Genomic DNA, 21,391 nt, shown 5'->3' with positions numbered 1-21,391 from the left:
CCAGACATGGTGCTTTGGTGCTGAGGCAATTCCAAATGGAAGTCACTTAAAGCCATCTACTAAAAGGGGAGTTAAAGATGTAGTGCTGGATGTTATCAGTTGGACCTTCCAACTTTGCATCCAAAATTGTATATATATATATATATATATTTTAAAAAGCTTGGTTTTAATATTTAACATGAAGCAAGCACTAACCATTTCACATATAGTTGTTGTGATTACACTGAATTCAGCTCTAGTATCTATTTTTCAATTCACTTTTTCTTCATTTATTTCCAGTGCCAAACCAATCTACTGTAGAACCTTGCTCTCTAAAATTATTAGAGCCAGTGACAAACTGTGTTCCTCCATCATCACCAGTGCTTTATCCTCCCATTCATATATGTGATTTTCTATTTGTTTCCAATTTGTGTTGAGAGTAAAACACTTGTCAAAATAGTTGCCTTTATTACATGCATGACACCACAATGCTTGTGTTGGACACATCTGAATTGTATTGCAATTACCTCCATATTTATTGCAAAAAAATCTGGTCTCTCTCATTTCACCCATTGTAGTCTGACTTTTATGTCTTGATATCTACCTAACTGGATGCGTTTAAGTTTTTTCACAGCTTACTAAGCACTTAAGGCCGGCTCTAAGCACCAGCAAAACAAGCAGGTGCTCCGGGAGGCACATTTCTAGGGTCGGCATTCCGGTGTGAGCCATGCAGCCCCTAGAAATGTACCCCCGCCGCCCCAGCTAGCCTCCAGTCAGCCACCGCCTGCTCCCCTAAGCCTGCCGCCACCGCCACTCCGCTTCTCCCCCCTCCTCCCAGGCTTGCCGCTTGTGAAACAACTGTTTCGGGTGGCAAGCCTGGGAGGGAGGGAGAAGCCTAGCAGCGGCGTGTTCAGGGGAGCAGGCGGAGCGGAGCTAGGGTGGGCGTTTGCGGGGGGGGGAGCCGCAGGAAGCAATGGGGGGCGGAATGCAGCACGCCGGGGGGAGGAGGCGAGGCAGGGGGCTTGGGGAAGCGGTGGATCCGGGGGGCACGAAAAAAAAAGGGAGCGGCTGAAATTTTTTTTGCTTGTGGCGCCAACAATCCTAGAGGCAACCCTGTAAGCACTCCTTTGGACAGCCCATTTTTTTACTAGCTGCAAATATACATCGTTTTTGCAAAGTCAAGCTACATCTCATGTTAGCCTTCCTTTAATCTGGTTACCAATAACAACACAAATAATTAGATCAGCAAGTGGACTGTTAACTGCCCCTGGGCTTTAGCCTTATCACGGGATGATCAACAGCCGCCGCTGGCTAGTGACTGCTTGGAAAGAAGATGTGCCTTTCCTAAGTGATATTCTGGCGTGGCCTGGATCAAGGTACCCTTGATATTTCTGCCTGCCTCACCAGCATCCCTGCCCCCCATGCCCGCGGCCGGCCCCACCCTGTTGACGGTTCCTCCCTCTCCAATGTCCCGCAGGGGTTCAGGTGGTTTCTCCCGTGCAGCCGGCAAGTGCAGCGAAGCGCCGTCAGCCAGCGGGGGGCAGCCTCCCCCCCGCCCCGGACAGCATCACCCCGGCCCCCAGGGGCAGGGCCGGGCACGGGCCCACGGGCTCCCCCGCGAAGCTCGGCGGGCGGCAGCGCGCGGGCCCCGCGAGAGGGGCCAGGTTGAGGGGGCGGGGCAGGAGAAGGGGGCACAACCCGCCAGCCCCTCCTGTCCCCGCCGGGGGTACGAGCCGCTCCCCCTGCAGTGACACCCCCCCCCGTCCCGGGGTCGAGCGGGGCCTGCCCCCAGGAGCCCCGCCCAGGCGATGCCGGGAGCTGGGAGGACTCTGTTTACCAGCTCTCAGTGGCACCGGCCCTGGCCGTTCAGTGTGTTGCTATGGAAACGAAGGGCTTCTCCCCCCAGCTGTCCGCGTAGCGCCTCGGAAGGTGGAAGGCCCCGCCCCGCCCCGCCCCGCGGGACTCTCCTTCCCGCGCCTGTTCCTGCGGGCAGGCGCCCGGCTCCCGCACTACGACCGGGACAGCCGGGAAGCGGGCGGGAGAAAGAGGGCTTTGATCAGGCAGTGGCTTAGTCACCTCAGCAAAGCCACGACCCCTCACGGAGAGAGTCACCAGGTGTCCGGTTTCCAACCGGGACACACCCTTGGAAGGGGAGCCTGGCGGGGCGCTGCGAGCTAAGGCAGACTGCTCCCTCCCGGTCCCGTGCCCCAGCCCAGGGCTCTGCACACGGCCCCTGCGCTGAGCACCGACTCCCTACGCCCCCGGGCCAGGAAGGGTAGCCAATGGGAGCTGCAGGGGCGGTGCCCACAGGCAGGCACGGTCTGCAGAGGCAGTTGCTGCACCTCCGCTCCGCCTACGGGAGCCAGACCTGCTGGCCGCTTCTGGGGTGCAGGGACAGGTACCTTAGCCCCCACTGCTATGCCACTGACCGGGAGCCACCACCGGTGACCTCAGCCCACACCCGCTCCTGCACCCCAGCCCCTTACCCCAGTCCAGAGCCCCGTCCCACACGCCAGGTGTTTTAATGCAGGCCTGGAGCTCTCCTCCGGGAGCGGGGTCGGGGCTTTGCCCCACTCCACACAGCTCCTGGAAGCAGTGGCGTGTCCCCCCTCCAGCTCCTACATTTAGGGTCAGCCAGGGGGCTCTACACACTGCCCCTGCCCCAAGCGTAGCCCCCACAGCTCCTAGGGGCTGGGAACCACAGCCCATGGGAGCTGCACGGACAGCGCGTGCACCCAGGGCAGCGCCTCCACCTAGGAGGCGGAGGGAGAATATGCCACTGCTTCCGGGAGCTGCTTGAGGTAAGTGCCACCTGGAGCCTGCCCCAGCCCTAATCCTCCTCCTACCCTACCCCAGAACGTAGCTAGACAAAGGTAGGGAGAAATGTTTGAAATATTATCTCATCTCTTCTGCAATTACTAGTCAACATTCACTTTTTAAGAAATATTTCTTTTAGAGTTCCCTTCTTTTAAAAGCTTGATATAAAGTGTGTATTCATTTCATAACATTAATATTTTTGTGCACAAGCCAGCAAAAGGAATAAAAGAGTTAGGCTGCAAATTTTATTCATATAGGTATATAAACATGCAGCAATACATACACTTCCCTACACAAACAAATTTCTTACATGCGTGCACGCACTTGCCGACACAGAGAGACACCCAGCTGGGAAGGGAAGGTGGTGGGCTGGAGGGGATAGATGGGGAAGGGCTAGTAAAGGAGAGGATGGGGAAAGAAAGAGGCCAAGGACAAGAGCAGGGTAGGGGTAAGAGGCAGCAGTGAAGGAGAGAGGAGGGGGTGGATGGGGAGGCAGATGGCTACAGGTGCATGAGGATGTGGGGGGCACAGGGGTGTATAGGAACATAATGGGAGTGAAGCAGTGTATGAAAGTGAATGGGGTGCAGGGCTGTGGGGAAGTGAGGGACATGGGGTGGCAGGTCTGGGAGGTGGAAAGAGGGGGCAGGAGAGCGCTTTAAGGCGTACAGGGCTAGGATGGATGCAGTGAGGGGGATGGGATACAGCCCCATTCCCAGAACTCTGAGATGGGGATACATACCTCCAACTCCTGGGTGCTGGCGATGGGGCAACAGACTGCAATGAGCTGCAGCTCAAGCCCAACCACAGGAGCACGAGAAGCGGGACAGTAACAGCAGTAGAGGCGCATGTCAGGACCACTCAACAGCCACCTGCTAGGCACACTAGCTCATCCCAGGAACTGTGCCTGCAGGTGAGGGGCAGGGCAGCACATGGACCCTCCTACATGTAGGAGCCGGAGTGGGGACATGCTGGCTGCTTCCCAGGAGCTGCGCAGTGCAGCAGCTAGCAGGGAACCTGCCAGCCCTGCTGTGTGATGTATTCTGTTCCAAAACCAGACACATGGTCACCCTAGTGAGGGCTCCAGCTGGGGGCGCAGGCTCTGGGGTGGGGCTGGGGCCAAGGGGTTCAGAGTGCAGGAGGGGGCTCAGGGCTGGGGCGCAGGAGGGGGTGTGGGCTCTGGGAGGGAGTTTCGGTGTGGGAGGGGGTTCTAATTTGGGGCAGGGCATGCAGGTTCAGGATGGGGGATGGGCTCCAGGCAGTGTTTACCTGAGGCAGCTCCCAGAAGCGGTACTAGGGCCCTGTGGCCCCTAGGCACAGGGGTGGCCAGAGAGGCTCAACATGCATTTGACATGCAGATGCTGCCTCTGCAGCTCCCATTGGCTATGGTTCCCTGCCAATGGGAGCTGCAGGGCCAGCACTAGGGGTGGGGCAATGCACAAAGCCTCCCTGGCCACTCCTACACCTAGGAGCCGCAGGGACATAGCACTGCTTCCGGGAGCCATACAGAGTCAGGGCAGGCAGGGAGCCTGCCTTAACCCCACTGCGCTGCCAACCAGACTTTTAACAGCCCAGTCAGCATTGGTGACTGGAGCCACCAGGTTCCCTTTTCAACCAGGTGTTCCAGTCAAAAAACAGATCCCAGGCAACCCTAACTGAAGAGCTAAAGAGGCTGCATACTTGGCTGCCCAAAGCAAGCAAGCATGCATCATTCAGCCTCTGGACAGTTTCACAGGTAGGTTTATCAGATATAGGCAAGCAGACAGCCCATTCATAGGCAACCTACAGGTCCCAGCATACAAGACTCCATCCTAGCTTGCTGTGCATTGCATGCCGAGACCGGTAGTTCCAAGGGGCAACACCTTTGTAGTGAGATGAGGGTTGAAGAACAGGCACAGCATTTGGGTTCTTGGCAAAGTGAGCAAAGCGGCCCTGCTATGGAAAGTCTGGACCTCCTCGCCTGCTGGGATGGGAAACCTAACAAGGCTCCTAAAGAACAGAGATCATCATCACAGATGGCTGGGGCCAAAATGTATCCATGGGGCAAGTCCACTAGAGTCAATTTTAGCCCCTAGATTCAGAAATGCAGAAGCCAACTCTCCCCCTTTTGTATTGGCATCTAAATGAATGATAGCCTGGGGGACCAAGTGCACTGAGTTGGCCCTTGCACAGGATAAAAGCAGAGGAGCTGGGATTAAGAAGATGCGACCCCTAGGATTGTCATAGTTTAGAAACGAGGAAAGCAGGTTTGGAACTGGGAGTTACTTAACGCTCTGCATGGAGATGCCTGGGGACCTGTGCCCCATGGGAGCTTATTCCTTCAGCACAAGAGTTCTTGCCCATTCCCAATCACTCCCTCCTCCAATATCCCTCCACAATGCTTTGCGACAGATCCCAGAGTGCTCCAGAGTGGGCATACAAGGACTCTACGCAATAGGTTATCGGGGTGCTTGCTGAGCAGGCGGGTTGCCCTGGTGGCTGTCTGGTATCCAGAGCCTGGCTCCAGCGGAAACATGATGCATAGACTGGAGGAGGAAAAGTCTCTCACCCCTGCTGCCTCAACATCCAGGAACAATGTGCTTCACCCTCCTGCCAACTCCAGTAGGGTGGAGTGCAGCCTGTCCCTCGCAGTAACATGGGCTCTAGGGGACACTGAAGAGAATAGACCCACACACCTTTCCTAGATAGCAAAATATATTCCAGTAGATTATATAAACAGTGTTTCTGCATGACAGAACATTTTACAGAACATTTACAAGTTAATACATTGCAGACAGTAACAGAATCACATCTCCACAACAGGCATCTCTTGGCAGCTATTCCAGCCTTAGTAACACCAGAGGTTGTTCATACCACTTACAGGTAGAGTGCAGTTTAGTTTCCTCTACTCAGTGGTATTTGTACATTGAATTCTTTCTGCCGCCCACCCTTTCCGACTAAAGAGATTAGAATCTGTCTGCTCCAGGAAGGAGACTAGTAGGGTTGTCGACTACTCTTAACAGCAAAGACCCCAGTGCACTGGATAGAGACTTGCAGGTATCCTGCTGACCAGGTGCATACCCCTGAGACATCAGAAAAGAATGCACGCTCTCTCAGAGGGCACATTTAAACCATTCCCTCCTTCCAGCTCATTTACATTCAGAGATTCAAGGCAAATGATTCACTTTCCATTAATAGATTGATACTGCCTCTTCCCATCCCAGGCACCCTGCCTCAAATCATGGATTTCTTCACAGCAAGTAAAAACAATTAGGCTTATTTTGATAATACTTATTGAACAGTGTACAATTTTAAGAGATCAAAGGCAGGATTTCTTTCCATTCTAAAGCCATCTTCACACAGGAAACTAGATAGCTTGGTGGGTTTTTTAAAAGCAGCAAAAAAAGGACACATTAGGTATGAAGATTCTGTATGAATCTACAGTCCTCTTACAAGGACAAATATACAATACCCTTGCGAACTATTACATATTTCATATATGCAAGAAACTGGGTACAAAAAAATCTCACCACAATAATACAGATTTCTGTGATGTTACTGAGCAGTGAGTTGAGTTGTATTGGTGGGCATTCCAAAATGGAAGCTTCCAATTTCATGGATGGTTAAGAGATAGTGGAAGTAAGCTTCACAATTTTACAAAGAACTCTTAATATGTGTATATAGTAAGAATTCAAATAGGTTGTTAGCCTTAAGTGGCCAAATCACTGGCTAGACCACCACACTGATAGCTCTGGGATTCTACAGCATACCAAAAAAAAAAAAAACCCAGAAAAAACCACTTCAAAGGTAGTATCTTCAATTCCCATTTAGCCCAGCAATGTGCAATCATTTCGCTAGAAAGTCTAAGGCCTCAAGTATTTCCCCAAGGCAATCATGAAAACTGAATTTCAAGCTGATATCAAATCTCACAAAATAAGTAGTCAAAAAATAGCAAAATTTGTCAGTAGTGTAGTTGTTAATGCTCTCTAAAGGCATGGTTTCAGGTGACTTGAACTACAAGGTAAGAACTGAATGTGTCAAGAAAAAAGGCCAGTTACAGCAATTAAACATGCCTGTATAATGACTGGCTTCTGCTTGCAATACTTTAATCCTTTGGCTCCAAGCATTGAGGTTATTGACATACTAATGCTCAAGATTCTACATTATAGGTAAACTGGCACCATAGAGTTATACCTAGAGTCCTACTAGTAGGCAGAGAAGACTCAAAATACAATTCTTCCTTCTTTTGAGAATACTGACACACAGTAGCAGGAATCAGACACAGGATTCAAGAAACCCAAGCCTCTAATCCATCATACCCCAGGGGAGTGCAAGGATTTCCATACATAAGCAGTACATTGCATTTTAAGAACTATGATTAAAGTCTACTGACTTCAATTCATCTTAGATGGAAGAGAAGTGCTACTATCTGACCACAAAGCTATTTTTAAAAAGGACACTATCAGGTTACAAATAATCTCAATTATTTTACTAGCTTTTTTTTTTTTTTTTTTAAAAAGAAAAAGGTCTAATTTACTCTGCATAATAACTGTTCAAGCTCTACTAGTGGAAGTAAAAAACCAACAGAGTAAAGTTTCTAATGATTTTCATCTCCAGGCTCTTATATACTAGCACAAATGTCCTATGTTTGGGGGCACACATTTGTTAAACTTTTTCTACTGAAATTAAAAGAAAAAAAATCATGAAAACAAGAGTTTTGATATTTAGTACAAGCTTTCATTCAATTAAAAAAATCCATCCTATACATTCAAAACCTGAATTTGTCACAGATTTGACCTGGTTGTGTTTTTAATAAGAGCAGGAGACCTACCTTTTGGACAGGAACTAAAAACTAAGAAAAAAATACTTAAAATCAAAATAGTTGGCTCTGATGAAGTTGTTTCAACTCTGGTTAGAAAATAACTTTCATTGTCAGCACTGGTAGCCCTGCCTGTGGCTTGGAGGTCAACAGGATCAACTCGCCACTCATAAAAATGCCATTAAAAACATTTGAGTAACTGTGAAATTACAGTACTTAATGAAAGCCAAGTTGTTCTCTACCACTCGGTTCCTTCAAGCAATGGAAGCTAATTACTGTAGCATACAATTCAATTGTGTCCCTGCTGTACACATCACTTAAATGAATAAATGCTATTCAGATAATCAGGAGTTATATGGTTAGTTTCTGAACTCATTTGTAACCTAGACTGCAGAACTGACATCTCCATATAGAAAGGAAAGCGGAAGTAACTGGAAGGGAACCTCAATCAGATAAAATCATGTGCAACTGCTGTGGTAAAGGGAATATTCCTAGTTTGAATACCCTTTCATCAGAGTTTCTCCTTGTAGCAGTGCAATGGTCCCTTCTCCCTCCCAAATTAGGGCATGACCTTTTCCTGACTCCATGTATTTTTGATGCAAGTATTCCAAGGGAGATATGGCTTTCCATTGCAAAAGTAGTGATTTAGCATTGAGAAGGCGGGAAAAGGCTTTGATTCATCCCCTTATTTTCAACTGCTTTTGTGTCAGGAAGCCATTATGGAGCATCTTGTCAACATGTGGCAAGATTAATGGGCATTATATCCAGTGGAGCTATTTGAATGAGAATACATTAAGTCCCACTGAAATCAATGGGATTTTTTCAACCTGCTCCATAATACTCAATGCATACTAACATACGCAGAATAGTAAGTGCACATGCACAACAAGAAGTTTTCACTTTCATTTGGCAGTTCTGTACCCCCTAAGATAATTGATTAGTCTAGGGGGTACAGGGAGGTAAGTTGTCAGAAAAAGCAAACTCCTACTGCTCATAGTCACATGAGCTTCAGAGCACAACAGAAAAAGCCTAGAGGCATAAGAGCTGTAGTTGGAATCCTGACAGCCAAAGAGGTCAGGCTCTTGTGATTTAGGGACCAATCTTATGCTTTAGTGTAACAGAGGTTTTTGGTTTAAGAATGTATGCACTCAGGGCCCTACTTTTGAGTATAGCAAATATCTTCATATAGCCAGTTGCAACTGATCGATCATTCCAACCACAGAAAGAAAAAGTCTTCAGCATTAAAAATTAACTTTCCCCAGCCCATTTTCAATTCCTATGTACTGTCTGTGGAAAGTAATTCCAGACAGAGGGCATAGAAAGCCATCCACCAAAACTTGGGCTATGATGCAAAGACATGTTGCTCTGTCGCATAATACTACCATAGCAACAAGGAGGGTTCCAAAGAGCATACAGATTCTGTAGACCTCTCCAGTTACTGAAGGAGGAAACAACTTTGAAGGAATGTCTAAAACAGATTGACAGAGGCTACCGCTGAGCTCTACTTAGTCTGACCAGCCCATCTACTGTCTGGATGAAGAGTAGCAAAATACGAAGTGCCGCTGGAACGAGCAAAATTCAATGGACATGACCTTCATCTCAGTGTTTCATGACTGACATGGGAATGACTGAGTAGAGCTGTGTGAAATGAGAGCTACCTGGAAGCCTGCTGCAGTCCACTTCAACTGGGCTGCCTCAGTAAAGTTACAAAAACAGTTTATCTCCAATAATCAGGAGGCACAACTTCCCTTAAAAAAAATATTTGAAGTGAATGATGTCATTGGTCCCTGTCCTTGGAGGAGCACAGGCTGATCTTCAGATATGGGAAGAAAGATGAAAGCTGGGTTTAATGGTTTTAAATCTGAATATGACAATTCCAGGAACGTGGTTTCACATAGTCCAGGAACGTGGGCTAGAAGACACAACAGAAGAGAGGCAGCATGTTAGTCATGGACATGTAGTGGTGGACATTATTGTAATATCTACTGAAGTCTATAACCTTTTCTGTTCACACACCCCTTACAGGAAAAGAAGACAGCAACACCACATATTCTCCATCTGATAGTCACGGAGGCTATGACTGATTCTGACAGCAGGGTGGAGCCAGATATTTTTTCAGGTAAACATAAGCATCTAGTCTATGACCATTACAAAAAAAATCTATTCATCTGTCTTCAGCGAAGACAGATCTACAACAGCAGCTGATTGTTTCATGCCATGTCTCCTTCATATTGGTGTACATAAAATTCATGTGGTGGGGGTAGGGCAGAGGGGTTTGGAGTGTGAGAGGGGGCTCAGGCCTGGGGCAGAGGGTTGGGTACAGAGGATGAGGGCTCTGGCTAGGGGTGAAGGCTCTGGGGTGGGACTGGAGATGAGGGGTTCTGAGTGCGGGAGGGGGCTCAGACTACGGGGTGAAGGCTCTGGGGTGGGGCCAGGGCTGAGAGGTTCAGGAGGAGGGGCTCAGGGCTGGGGCAGAGGGTTGGGGTGCGGGCGGTGCAGGCTCTAGGGTGGGGATGAGGGGTTTGGGGGTTCAGGCTGCCCTGGGGCTGTGGTGGGGAGAGGGAGAGGAAGAGAGAGAGAGGGAGAGAGAACACTCCCTCCAGCCCTCTCTTGCTGCAGCAGCAGCTCAGGGCAGGGGGAGAGGCACCTCTCCTGGCTGTGGCAACTCCCGCAGTCTTGGGCCAGGCTGAAGGAGAGGCTCCTCTGCCCCGGCCCCAGCAAGTCCAGGGCAGGTCCATGTTGGGGCCAGTGGGGAGGGGCACCTCTCCCCTGGCAGGTCTGCACTGGGGCTGAGGGGGAGGGGTGCCTCTTCCATGGCAGGTCCATGCTAGGGGAGAGGCATCTCTCCCCTGCACAGGGCTTAATAGGCAGCTGCACAGCTTAGAGGGAACTTAGGACCAGACTTTGAATTCTGAGCCCACCTAGAATGGGCCTCAGGTAAAACCTTGCTGAATGCCTTTTCAAGGTGCTAAGCAAGACAGGTTGAGCTATCAAGACTACTCAGACAATGAAGGGTTTTTGTTTAGGACTGAAGTTGTCTATGTTTGACTTTAGAAAAATGTTTCTATTTTCCCTATTTTAGGATTGCCACTGCTGAAGGCAAGGGGAAATTCCCTACAGACCCAACCAATGCAAAAAACAACAGAACAAAAACCACAAGACAACCCCCCACCCACCCAAACAAAAACAAAAACAAAAATCCCACAACTGTTTCTCTTCATCCTGGAGGCTGAGCATGTTGCCTCCCCTGCACTGTAATACTAGTACATATTGCCTGAATGGATGAAAGTGCTCAGAGTTTAAAGGATGGAAGCCTACTACTTGAAAACTGACAGTCAGGGTGAAATAAAATGCACTGTTTAGACTTCTTTAAAGAAATGACTTGACAAAGTAAAACTGAAAATGTGTGTGCGCGCGGAGGAGGGGGTGCGAGGGAAGATGAACAACGGGCAGTAAAATACTAGATTCTTGAGATTTTGTCAGCCAGAGACCTTCGCTAATTTCTGTTGGTAGAGTCAGCCCTTCTCCAAAATGATCTCAGAGGTCAGTAATCATGTAAGAGGTCTCAAATTTTGTACTATTCTGGAGTTTTTCTTATTATGCTCATGTCATAAGTTTAAAAAAAACAGTAAGTGAAATAGAAACCAACTTCTTTACATCAGCCCCCATTTTCCAGATTATGCCATGTCAGTCCATTCCTGCTCTCCTCTACCATATTACAATTTCTCGCCCTTTTCCCCCATAAGTCTGACACTCGCTAATCTTTTGTCCTTTACCCAAACCAAGCTTGTCCCTTCTCATTGTTTGTACACTTAGTTATTCCAGAATCAAAGGTTAATCACTCACATTTTTCAAGGGGCAATACTGATGTGCATACCACTCCTGACTGTAAAGGCAAATTATGACACCCTGGCCCAGGAAGAGAGAGGTCCACATGATCACATTCCAAATGGGCCCTTTCCGACGGTCATTAAGAATGAAGTTGAAAACCACTGGAAGAGGAAATAGAAAGCCATCAAGGTGCACTATTCAGGACATCTGCAAGCTCAGGTTTTAACACACATCAAGAGCCAATTCGTCTCTTGACTTCTCCTTTCATTTCCACTAAATTAATTTGATCATCAGACTGCTTTCCATGTCTCCACTGTATTGATAGCACATTATGGGAAAAGTCCATACAGCACAGGAAAGCATGCTCATTACCTTCTTTCACAAGTGATATGTATCACATTGGCAGGTTTGTTCCCTACAAGACTACCAGGCAATTGGCCAACAACCAGGTCCATCTGGCAGCCTCAGCTTAGAACGGGAGCGGTAGTGTGCTATAGCACAGGAGTGAAGAGTGCTGGCAGAGCAGGGGGTGGAAGGCAGCTGTGCCTGCCCCATAACAAACATCACCCACAAAGTAAACATGTTTACACTCATGCTCCCACAAAAAGAGGCAGGGGAAAGGGAAGATGCCATCCTCCGACTCAATGCTGGAAGGCCACACCTATACACATCAGTCACTGTAGCAAGATAAAAACTGAGCAACTACTCCCTCATGCTATTGCTTTAAAAATAAAAATATTGGTTACTAGGCAGAAGCGTGGTAACTCATCCTTGAGGGGCTGGCTAAAGGGAAAAGTTATGTTGTTATAAGTTCACTGCCCATTTTTATATACATTAACTTGGTATGTTATATATGCATGGAAATATGTATATGGCTAGTTGTATAGCAATAACAATTTCTCTTGCCCTTATATCCCTTGCCTCCTTAGGCCCCAATCCTGAAAACACATAAGTAACTCTTTAATGGGACCCCTTGGACGCAGGTGTTTGCAGGATTTGGGTCTCCAACTGGAACTCTTCTACAGGAAACATTTCTGCAAGTGTTTGAAGAGCAACTAGCCCAACAGAGCCTGATCACCATTTTAGTCTCTGGGCTTTACTACAGTTGTATATTTCATTTTTTACCAAACGCTTTCCTGGTGACTTACTTCCAAAGCACATGAAGAGGCAGAAGAGGACTGGATAGAAATAACCAAAGCAGACTCCCAGGACATACTCGTGTACGGCAGCTGAGACAGCAAAGACAGACAGCATAGCAGCAGCTTTGAACTTCTTACCAAAGAACTGGTGATGGGAAGAGGGGTGGGGAAGATATCGAATACACAGCTGTACTTGTACTTTATTCCATTTTATACTAGAAGTTAATTCACTTAGTCATTTTAATGGACTAGTTAGGGTCTGCCCCTGCTATGCATGAGGAGCTCTATATTTAAAATGCCATACACATTCCAGATTCCTTAGATTAAGGAAAGTGTCTATTCTTTGGGGGATTTCTACTCTGCTTTTCACTTCCTGAGAACACACCAAAGCTCATCTATTTAAACAACATATTACCATGCCTGAATGTAACAGTTCTGTGAATCAACATACTATTAGGTTCAGTTGTTACCTTTCATTAAAGCACTAGATTAGGCCCCAGTCCTGCACTTTATGCATGTGAGTAGACCAGTGAACTCAGGGGTACTCCAAACATGCATAAGTGGCTGCCCATACCAGGACACCGAATTTGGTCATTCACATCCCTGAATGCACCATGAAGCAGTGTTCCACCATCAGGTTACTAGTTTGTTTACAATTAAATTTTTAACCTAAGTCTCCCCTCCCATCCTGCAGGAAAGGCTCTGTGATCCCCCCCCTCCCCTCAAAGGTCAGCAGATCACTAGTTTGTCAGTCACTGACTCTTTTTGTTAGTCATCAGATCAATCAAAAAGCAAGGCTTTTTTGCACCTCTACAGGACAAGACATTGGCAGCTGTAAAATTGGCATAGAAATAGGGAGGAGCTTTTACTGGACATTCATTTATTCAAAACAATTACAAAGTTCTAATATGGATTCCATTGCTACACCACATTAATTCACACTTCACCACATTTTCCTCCTTTGTCATCCTCTTCAGTGATTTCTGCATAATTGCAGAAATAACCTTGCTGGATGAAAGCTATTCCAGAGCACTTCTCCACATCAGTGCCCTTCCAAAGCCAATGAGGACTCTAGCAATACAAACTACTTATTTTCTCACGAGGAATGGTGTTAGCTCCCTCTTACACCCACCCCCTTACTTTTTCAGAAAAAGAGGTTAGTGTTTCAAAGACAGGTAAATGAGGACTAAATCGGCTTGCTGCTCACCCACAGGAAGTCCCTGTAAGCATAGTAATACAGCCAGTCATGTACCACCACATTCCATGTTCGGTAATAGTTTGCATACGATGTGGAGTTCCACCAATCCTGTAACACACAGTTAAAGAAGAGAAGAGGGCACACAGTTGGAGTTAGTGACAAGTCTTCCATTAACTCTTTTTTGAAAACTAAGTTTGCAAATGTCTGAGCAGACTATTTGTTCTAGCCACACAATCTATCATCCCACTTAATTTAACAAGTTGCACTGCAAGATTGCATAGGTTATGGCATTTGTAGCATCTTTATCTTTCAGGGGTAGGACAGTTACTCCAATAACTGAGTTCTATGGAACTGTAGTGGTCAAACAGAAGGAAAAATTTAAGTTATTGTCATGCCAATGAAAAGATTCGACAGCTCTGGTAGCTGAAGTCCTGTTCACTCACAGAATATGTAATACAAGCATTGGCAGGCCAAGCTTCCCCCACAATGCCCCACTGGGATGCCTCAATCCTGATCTAGAGGGACTCTGGAGAAGGAACTTTCCCTACAATGAACATCAGTAGCATTTCTGCTGCTAGTATGCCTCAAGCAGCAGAGTTTTCTGAAGTTCTTTTCCTCTCCTGCCCCCATTTCATTTGGAGAAAGCAATTCTAGGAATGTCATAAAACTAAAATAATTTCATTTGGGGTTGATTAACAAAGATAGCATCTGTAGAGAACAGCAGCAACATCTACAGACATTGCAGAAGAAAGACCTTGTTACCTCGTAGAACATTCTGTCTGCAAAGCGCAGCATCTCAGCAAATGCATTAAGCCAGCAGTGAAGGAATGCAAAGAAGACCAAGAAGAGAATCAGAACACCTGGGGATACAGAACAAAAAAAAAAAACCAGACTCATTTCACATCATCTTTTGGTTTACACATCTGTGACCAGGGATACATAAACAGAGCCATCAAACTGTGTCTGCTGCAAACTGATTAATACAAAATCTGGTTCCTCCTGTTAAACCTATCTATAACTATCATTTTTAAAGGGTAATCTCACCACACGGGACACACAGGCTGCTCTATGGTGCAGAGACAGTTGTCAAAGGAGCCAGAATTAAAATTTGACGTTCTGTTTGAATCTCTTGTGCCCTCAAGCTATAATATCCCACTGCTGAACTTTCATGGAGAAAAGTCTTATTTAACAACAGAACAGCTACTTATCCTCTTAGTTATCACAGGATAGGTGCACTGCAGGGCAGCCATATCTGCTATAATGACCAATTCGCCACTCCCTATGAAAAACCACCCATCTCACATAAATCCTGTGGACAGAAGTTTACCACCTTCTCTGAACCCTCCTTTTACAAGTCTAGCCTGTAATGGAAATGGAGGAAGGTTATAATGTTGCACAGCCATCTGGGTCTCACCTGGCAGGATGGAATTGAAAATGCAGAGGACCAGCCCTCGCAGATTGAAGGGTTCCTGACTTATGTTCCGAAATGGAGGGATGCAGAGTCGCACAAAGATGTAGTAAGCATAAAAAAGCGAACCAATCACCTGTAACACAAGAGCAGTCACACTCCATAAGAAAAATTAATGCACAATTAACATCTGTAACATTGCAACTCTCTACAGAAGGGAGAGAAACAATGACACCACCCCAAACTTCCCACAACTCAAACTTTTTGGATTAGAGACAACATCCATGAAACTCCCATAATATTCTATTTTTTTTGCTTTCAATTTATGTTGGAGCATTGTTCCCAGATAGCTGGTGTCGTAATGTCAGTGCATTGTCACTGTTCTGCCAGAGTAGCTTTATAAATTTCTCCAAGTCCACCTACTGACATGGCAGCTGTGAACAGTTCTAATATAGTGCTAGAAGATGATAAAGCTGAGTAGTTTTATGCTGATGCCCAAAATAAACTGAGAAATCTCACAATTTGGATCTACCCAAGACATTGAGACAGATCTGAGCCCACATTACATATTAAGTTATATTATAATCTCCACTTCTCTTCCATCTGAGAAGATTTACAACACGCCAGGCTGTTCAAAAACCTGGTTTTGGTTCAGGCAACTCCCTATTCAAAGTTTTCAGACAGGGAAGTTCTGTCAATACAATAATTTGACTGGTTGAACACCAACTCACTTTTTAATTGGCTTTTCAGCTCACCTAAGCGCTATTATAAATGTGCATACTTTACCATAACTACTGTACACATTTTTCACCCCCTTTCCTTCCACATCAAGAACAGCCTAGTCAAGAGGGAGCTGGGCCCCTTTGTTAGTGCCATTTAGATGCAAAGAAGGATTCCTTGTGAATGGCAGAACTCCAGATCACATCACACTGAGGGTCCAATAAAACTTGACCTGGAACTTTCTTTGGATTATAGCAAGAAACAACAAATGACTGTGCTCATTGAAGCACATGGGGCAAAGGAAGCAGTTTCTTGTCAATGCCCCCACAAACATACACACACACTGCCTTCCCAAGCTCATAAAATCTTGATCAGTGCTAGGTTTAGATAAAAAGTGAGGTGAGAATACAGAAGTGTAAGTGTCCTCTGCACTCATCTCAGTTGAACTACCTAACTAAAAGTTAGTTACTTTGACAAGGTATGGTCATTAAAATGATAAAACAAGTAACAAAGTTTAATGTTCAGATAAGCACCCAAAAGTTTGGCTTGAACTATCAAAACCTCAAGTCTTCAAAAGAGCTGGAGATCTCAAGAGATATACTGGCACTTGTGTTTCCGTCTGGAGCACCTGAAGTGGTAAACAACCTTTTCTAACAAGGGTGTGGTTCAAAACTAAGACAAAGATTCAGATCAGTTCTTTCTTATGCCAGGTAGTTAGCCCTTCTCAAGTATCCACAGTATATTGGTAAAATGCATACTGGTGTGTCTATTGCACTCTGCATCAATATAAAGGCCACCAGTCGTGAAGCAAAGCTAAGGAAAAGTCAATCCCTAAATGGAATTATGACTGAATTTCATCAGAGGGTGGATAAAATATTGAGTCAACTCATTGAAGGAGGCAACTAGTAGAAATATTTTTTCTTAAAAAGTAGTTAGATGAGTATCTGACAAGATATTTCAGGGTACAAATATTAATATGACAACAGGGATCAGAGACAGTTTTCTTATCTTCTTCCATCACTAGAAGGGCTTCTGTATTTTTCCAGTGAAACTCATTGCTGAATAATTCACATAAGCTGACGCCTCAAGCAGAAAGTGCTTGGCAATTCCATCTGATAGAATCTGAGAATTCTCTGGGCATGTGTTAAGATGATCAAAAACTAAACTAGACTCACCTGTGCAAACTTGGTAGCTACATAACCCCATCTTATCATGGGATTCCTACAAAGAGAAAAAGCATAATGTTACATCTAACAAACTCTTCTTTTGGGGCAGCAAGGATCTCACCCAGTACAACTGCATTCTGTAACCATCCCATCCCTTGAGCAAAGAACCCTTTGTTTAAATTAGAGGTTTCGTCTGTGAAATATTGATGGTCTGTAGAAAGCTCATGGCTCCTCCTTACTGCCAGATGTAAACTGCAATAAGACAGCAAAATATATTACTTTCCCATGTAAGAAATTCCTGTAGTTGCCATGGACATATGCAATCACATTAGGAGATAGTGGTCTGCACAACTGTGAATGGGAGGAGAGTTAGTCTACTAGACAGTGCCACTAAAATGGGACCCATACTATGAAAGTTTGAGAACTCCTGGGCTAAGTGTATTTAGGAGGTACCTGTAGTTCCTCCACAAATCCAAGAGATGGAGCTGCTTAACAACTCCATATTATGGCAGATACTCAAATTTAAGTAAATTCTAAGGCAATAGTCTTCAGAGTTCCATTTCTTTCTAAAGACATTCAGCATCTGGTTGTTTCATTCCTAGATCTAACTCTAGACAGTTTTTCAGAAAAGCTCCTACAATACCTAGAGAATGGCTAGCAGAGGGCAAGTCTGAGTCAGGTCATTGGGGTGCTATTTCCAGCCCTGCCAGTAGTTTGGCATATGACCTGCAGAAACTCACCTTCTCTTTCTGTGCCTCAGTAAAGTGGGGTTAGTTCCCACTTCAGAGGCATTGAACTTAGCTCAGACTTTTAGACTACTACATAAAGATATGAGTGTCGTTGACATTACCTGGGATAGTTGTCCCTGTAGATGAGGGTGGGAGCAAAGAGGAAGTACAGATACTGGGTAACTTGCGGAACTGGGATGGTGCCTGAAAGAGCAAAGAGTATTTGGTAGTGAAGCATTCAGCATCCTGAAGGCACTGTGGTTCCCTCACTAGCCTTCTGCATACTTAACCCAGGCCTCCTCACTAGCCCTCACCCTGAAGACTTTACTAAAGGAGACAGAATCCTTAGATTGCCAGAAAAAGAACAGAGGAAAAACAAACAGATTAGTAATTAGCAGGAATTCTGCTTGGGACATGTAGTTCAGATAAACCAGTGCAGCCACTCAGTGCACAACATTGTTAAATTGACAGTCATTACACACGGTCCCATTTCTAAAGGCGTTACTGCCAGTGTCTCATGATTACTGGTATCACGTGTACCTCAGGGCCAGAATGTTGGCAGACCAAGTCCCACACCAGCATGTGGGCTCTTATTCCATGCTAACACTACTGTGCAGTTCTAGATGGGCTGCTGCCCTCTTGGAGGTGCTGTCCTTTGGATTGAAGCATTACACTGAAGTCCCCTCTACCATTTCTTGTGGATCTCCCAGTGGTAGCAAGACCCCCCTCCCCCGCCAAAGCACTAAAAGCACATGGACAACTTACTGTCTCTCTAAAACCAGTTCTAATTCACCTGGGGCAACTGAGTTACTATAAAGTGGAAATTCACTTCTATGCAGAGGACCACCAGAGAGCCCATGCACTACTCTAGCCACATTAAAGACCCACTTACACCTGAGAGTATAAATGGTGCACAGAAGCCTTGGGCTGACCATATGTATATGGGTGAATTTCACCCCCAGAGGGGGGAGGACTCAGGGAGCAAAGAGTAAAACAACTTATCCACAAACGTCAAGTGGAAGCAGTGTAAGTTACTCACTTGACTTCTCCTTGGCTGAAGACAGGACCCGAGGAACGTTCTCCCTAATGAATGAATAAGCCTTCATAATTAGACGTACCTGTAAAACAAGAGTGCCCAAGATTCCATTTTTCACAATTTAACTTCCTCAGCCTCTGCACTTAAATGGGACAGAGTGATGCATCTGGGTAACGCTTTCAGTGTATTAGTCTCTTTTCACCTTACCCTTTTTTAAAAGGTATGTGCTGTTCCCCCTATAGGTTCACCTCTCAACTAAACACTCAGAGTACCAGAAGGGGCAAGTATGCAGATAGTAGTGGTACCTGCCTCCTCTCCACCTCCAAAAAATCCAAACTCTTGTAATTTAGGTGGAAATAAAAATGAGCCCCAGTCCAGTGCATGTGCCATTTGACACAGAAGTCAATAAAACGTTAGCCAGGTTAACCAAACACAATCGAGACTGAAGCAATGAATCACATCATTTTGATACTCCAGCTGTTCTCAACGTTGAGATGATTGTTGTTAATCTAGATTTATTTATTGAGTATATTGCTCCATTTTTTAAGTGATCAACAAAAATACCACTTAGGAGTTGAAGCAAGATGCCACCAGCACACGATGCCACCAGCTACTATTCAATTCACTTTTTTTGCCCCCCACAATTTCCTCTCAGGAACTGATAACTGCTTGGCAGTTGATACTCCTCAAACTTGCTCCCCAAGTGCTGGCGACTCCCGTTTTGAGACACCCACAGCGACAACTATTTCTAGAATTACAATCATCGGGACTGTTATGAATACATTCAGAACACAAAACATGAATATGCAGTAACCAACTGATGTCAAATGTAGCTATTAAGAACATTTCTGGATCACAGTACAGGCCTCTCCTTTGTAACTAATATAATTGTTCAAGAAGGATCTTAAATTCTCTGTTAGGCCAGCACTACATGTTTAATGGGAGTTTAAGGTAAAAATCTGACCCCCTTTAATAAAAGCTAGAACTGTTCTAACTCTAAATTATGTTTAATCTACTCAAGATTAGCTCCCTCAAAATGGAACTGTGCAGTTACCACCTTCCTACTTGGGATACAACTGAAAGAGATTATTCTGTGCAATATCACAGAGTATTATAAAGCAGCTAATGTCATGCATCACTTGGGCCATAGTAGCAAAGTTTGCTAGATTAAACCGTTTGCTGTTTGGGTCAAACTGACCAAATATTTTATTTACCACAGATCTTACAAGAGGATATATGTAGTCTTCATATTTAGATGCATGGTGCACAAAAAACTGCTTGAATTTAGAACTACAGTATTGGAAGTCAAAATCACCAAGTGGTGAATGGCTATTTTAGAGGGAGACCGTTCAAAACCATTCCCTCCCGTTTTTGAATACATTTATCATCATCTGCACTCTTCATTGACAGAGCAGCAAGTAAAATTAGCGTGAGGTTGCAAGACAACCCAAAATTAAAGCTTTAGAAATTACACAGATTTGTTCTGCCCTCTTTATGGGTATTGCACCTTTCTGTTGTGTGACGACTAGATTAATTTACATCACAGACAATATTCAAGTGGCCATGCATTTTTACTTTTGTTCTAAAAGCAGCCAATACTGGGAATTGGCACTATTTCAAGTGTTTCCAGGTCTCTCTTGCTTCTAGCAGTAACATGGGTACACCTTGTCTACAAACAGATGATATTTAAAAATATATATGCAATAGTCTAATGCAATTGTATCATATTAACAGATGCTGAATTTTGATTCATTGGCAAAGGGTACAACTACTGAAAGCCTGTGAATAAAATAGAAAACATGATTTAAAAAAAAAATCAGAAATAGTTGCCAAGAGTAATGAGGTCTCTTAGTTACAAATTGCTACTGTCTCACATGCAGAGACAGGCACTACAATATCTCTGAGGAGAAAAAAAGGCTTTTCAATAAGTTCTTTCCTAGATTAAATTTTCACTCTGGCATGCAAAGTCATCGACTGTCCTGCCTCTAAAGTCACCATGCAGGGACCCACCTGTTCAAGTATTACAACGAACCGAGAGGCTGGAGGTAGAGAGTACGACACAGCAACATACGTTGGCCCAAGCCCAAGCCCGATAGTTTGGAAGAGCATGAAGAGCATCCCGAAGAAGAGGGAGCGGATTTTCCGTTGGGAGGAACAACTGTGGCCCTTGGCCCACTGCAGGAAGAGGCCATAGGGTAAAATGAACGTTGACAGAAACATGCAGAGCCAGGTGGAAATGACAACAGGAAACTTGCCAAAAGCGAAGACCAAAAGATCAAATTCAAGCACCAGCCTAAAAGAAACAGATATGACACAAAGCCAGATTAGTGGTATGTGGTGTTCACTATCTCTTTTTATGAAAGCTTCCAACCCAGTTCTGCAGTGGTCACAGAAAGTGACATTAGCAGACAACAGCTGGTAGGTGATCTCAGTTCAATTTCTAAATCTACAAGTGCATTGTGCTAAACCAAACCACATTCACTCTTGTTGGCAACACTGACTGGTTGAAAGACTAAGGTCCGACTCAGCAACACGTGCAAGCACATGCTTAACCCTAAGGCATATAGGCTTCAA

The 21,391-nt window shown here is 45.4% G+C and overlaps 2 protein-coding genes and 1 long non-coding RNA gene across 6 annotated transcripts in view; 1 reads left to right on the top strand and 2 right to left on the bottom strand.

The window, feature by feature from the left end:
* AXDND1 (axonemal dynein light chain domain containing 1) overlaps positions 1-5,341 on the bottom strand; it is a 63,187-nt gene extending 57,846 nt beyond the window's left edge. The window contains exon 1 of the mRNA XM_084636558.1: positions 3,536-5,341. The gene's annotated coding sequence lies outside the window, so the exon portion shown is untranslated. The remainder of the gene's footprint in view (positions 1-3,535) is intronic.
* LOC311524914 lies at positions 1,200-11,426 on the top strand. 2 transcript variants are annotated; one of them, XR_014712643.1, is made up of 3 exons: positions 1,200-1,355; positions 9,617-9,710; positions 10,674-11,426. It is a non-coding gene; the product is annotated as an uncharacterized lncRNA (long non-coding RNA). The 2 variants fall into 2 exon arrangements; XR_014712644.1 differs by lacking the exon at positions 1,200-1,355 and adding an exon at positions 2,282-2,377.
* The window catches only part of SOAT1 (sterol O-acyltransferase 1), a 47,862-nt gene continuing 31,940 nt past the window's right edge, over positions 5,470-21,391 (bottom strand). For all 3 annotated transcript variants that reach the window (XM_084636560.1, XM_084636559.1, XM_084636561.1), the window contains exons 7-16: positions 20,828-21,110; positions 18,821-18,899; positions 17,904-17,985; positions 17,063-17,108; positions 15,174-15,303; positions 14,522-14,619; positions 13,769-13,867; positions 12,571-12,706; positions 11,438-11,583; positions 5,470-9,503 (exon numbers count right to left, since the gene is read on the bottom strand). In XM_084636560.1, the coding sequence (XP_084492686.1) occupies positions 9,447-9,503; positions 11,438-11,583; positions 12,571-12,706; positions 13,769-13,867; positions 14,522-14,619; positions 15,174-15,303; positions 17,063-17,108; positions 17,904-17,985; positions 18,821-18,899; positions 20,828-21,110 (1,156 nt within the window). In that variant the 3' untranslated portion in view covers positions 5,470-9,446. The remainder of the gene's footprint in view (positions 9,504-11,437; positions 11,584-12,570; positions 12,707-13,768; positions 13,868-14,521; positions 14,620-15,173; positions 15,304-17,062; positions 17,109-17,903; positions 17,986-18,820; positions 18,900-20,827; positions 21,111-21,391) is intronic.

The sequence above is a fragment of the Lepidochelys olivacea genome (assembly GCF_965140295.1).
Source record: "Lepidochelys olivacea isolate rLepOli2 genome assembly, chromosome: 8".
NCBI lineage: Eukaryota > Metazoa > Chordata > Testudines > Cheloniidae > Lepidochelys > Lepidochelys olivacea.
Note: the sequence above shows the minus strand (reverse complement) of the source record. Positions and strands in the feature narration are given on the sequence as shown.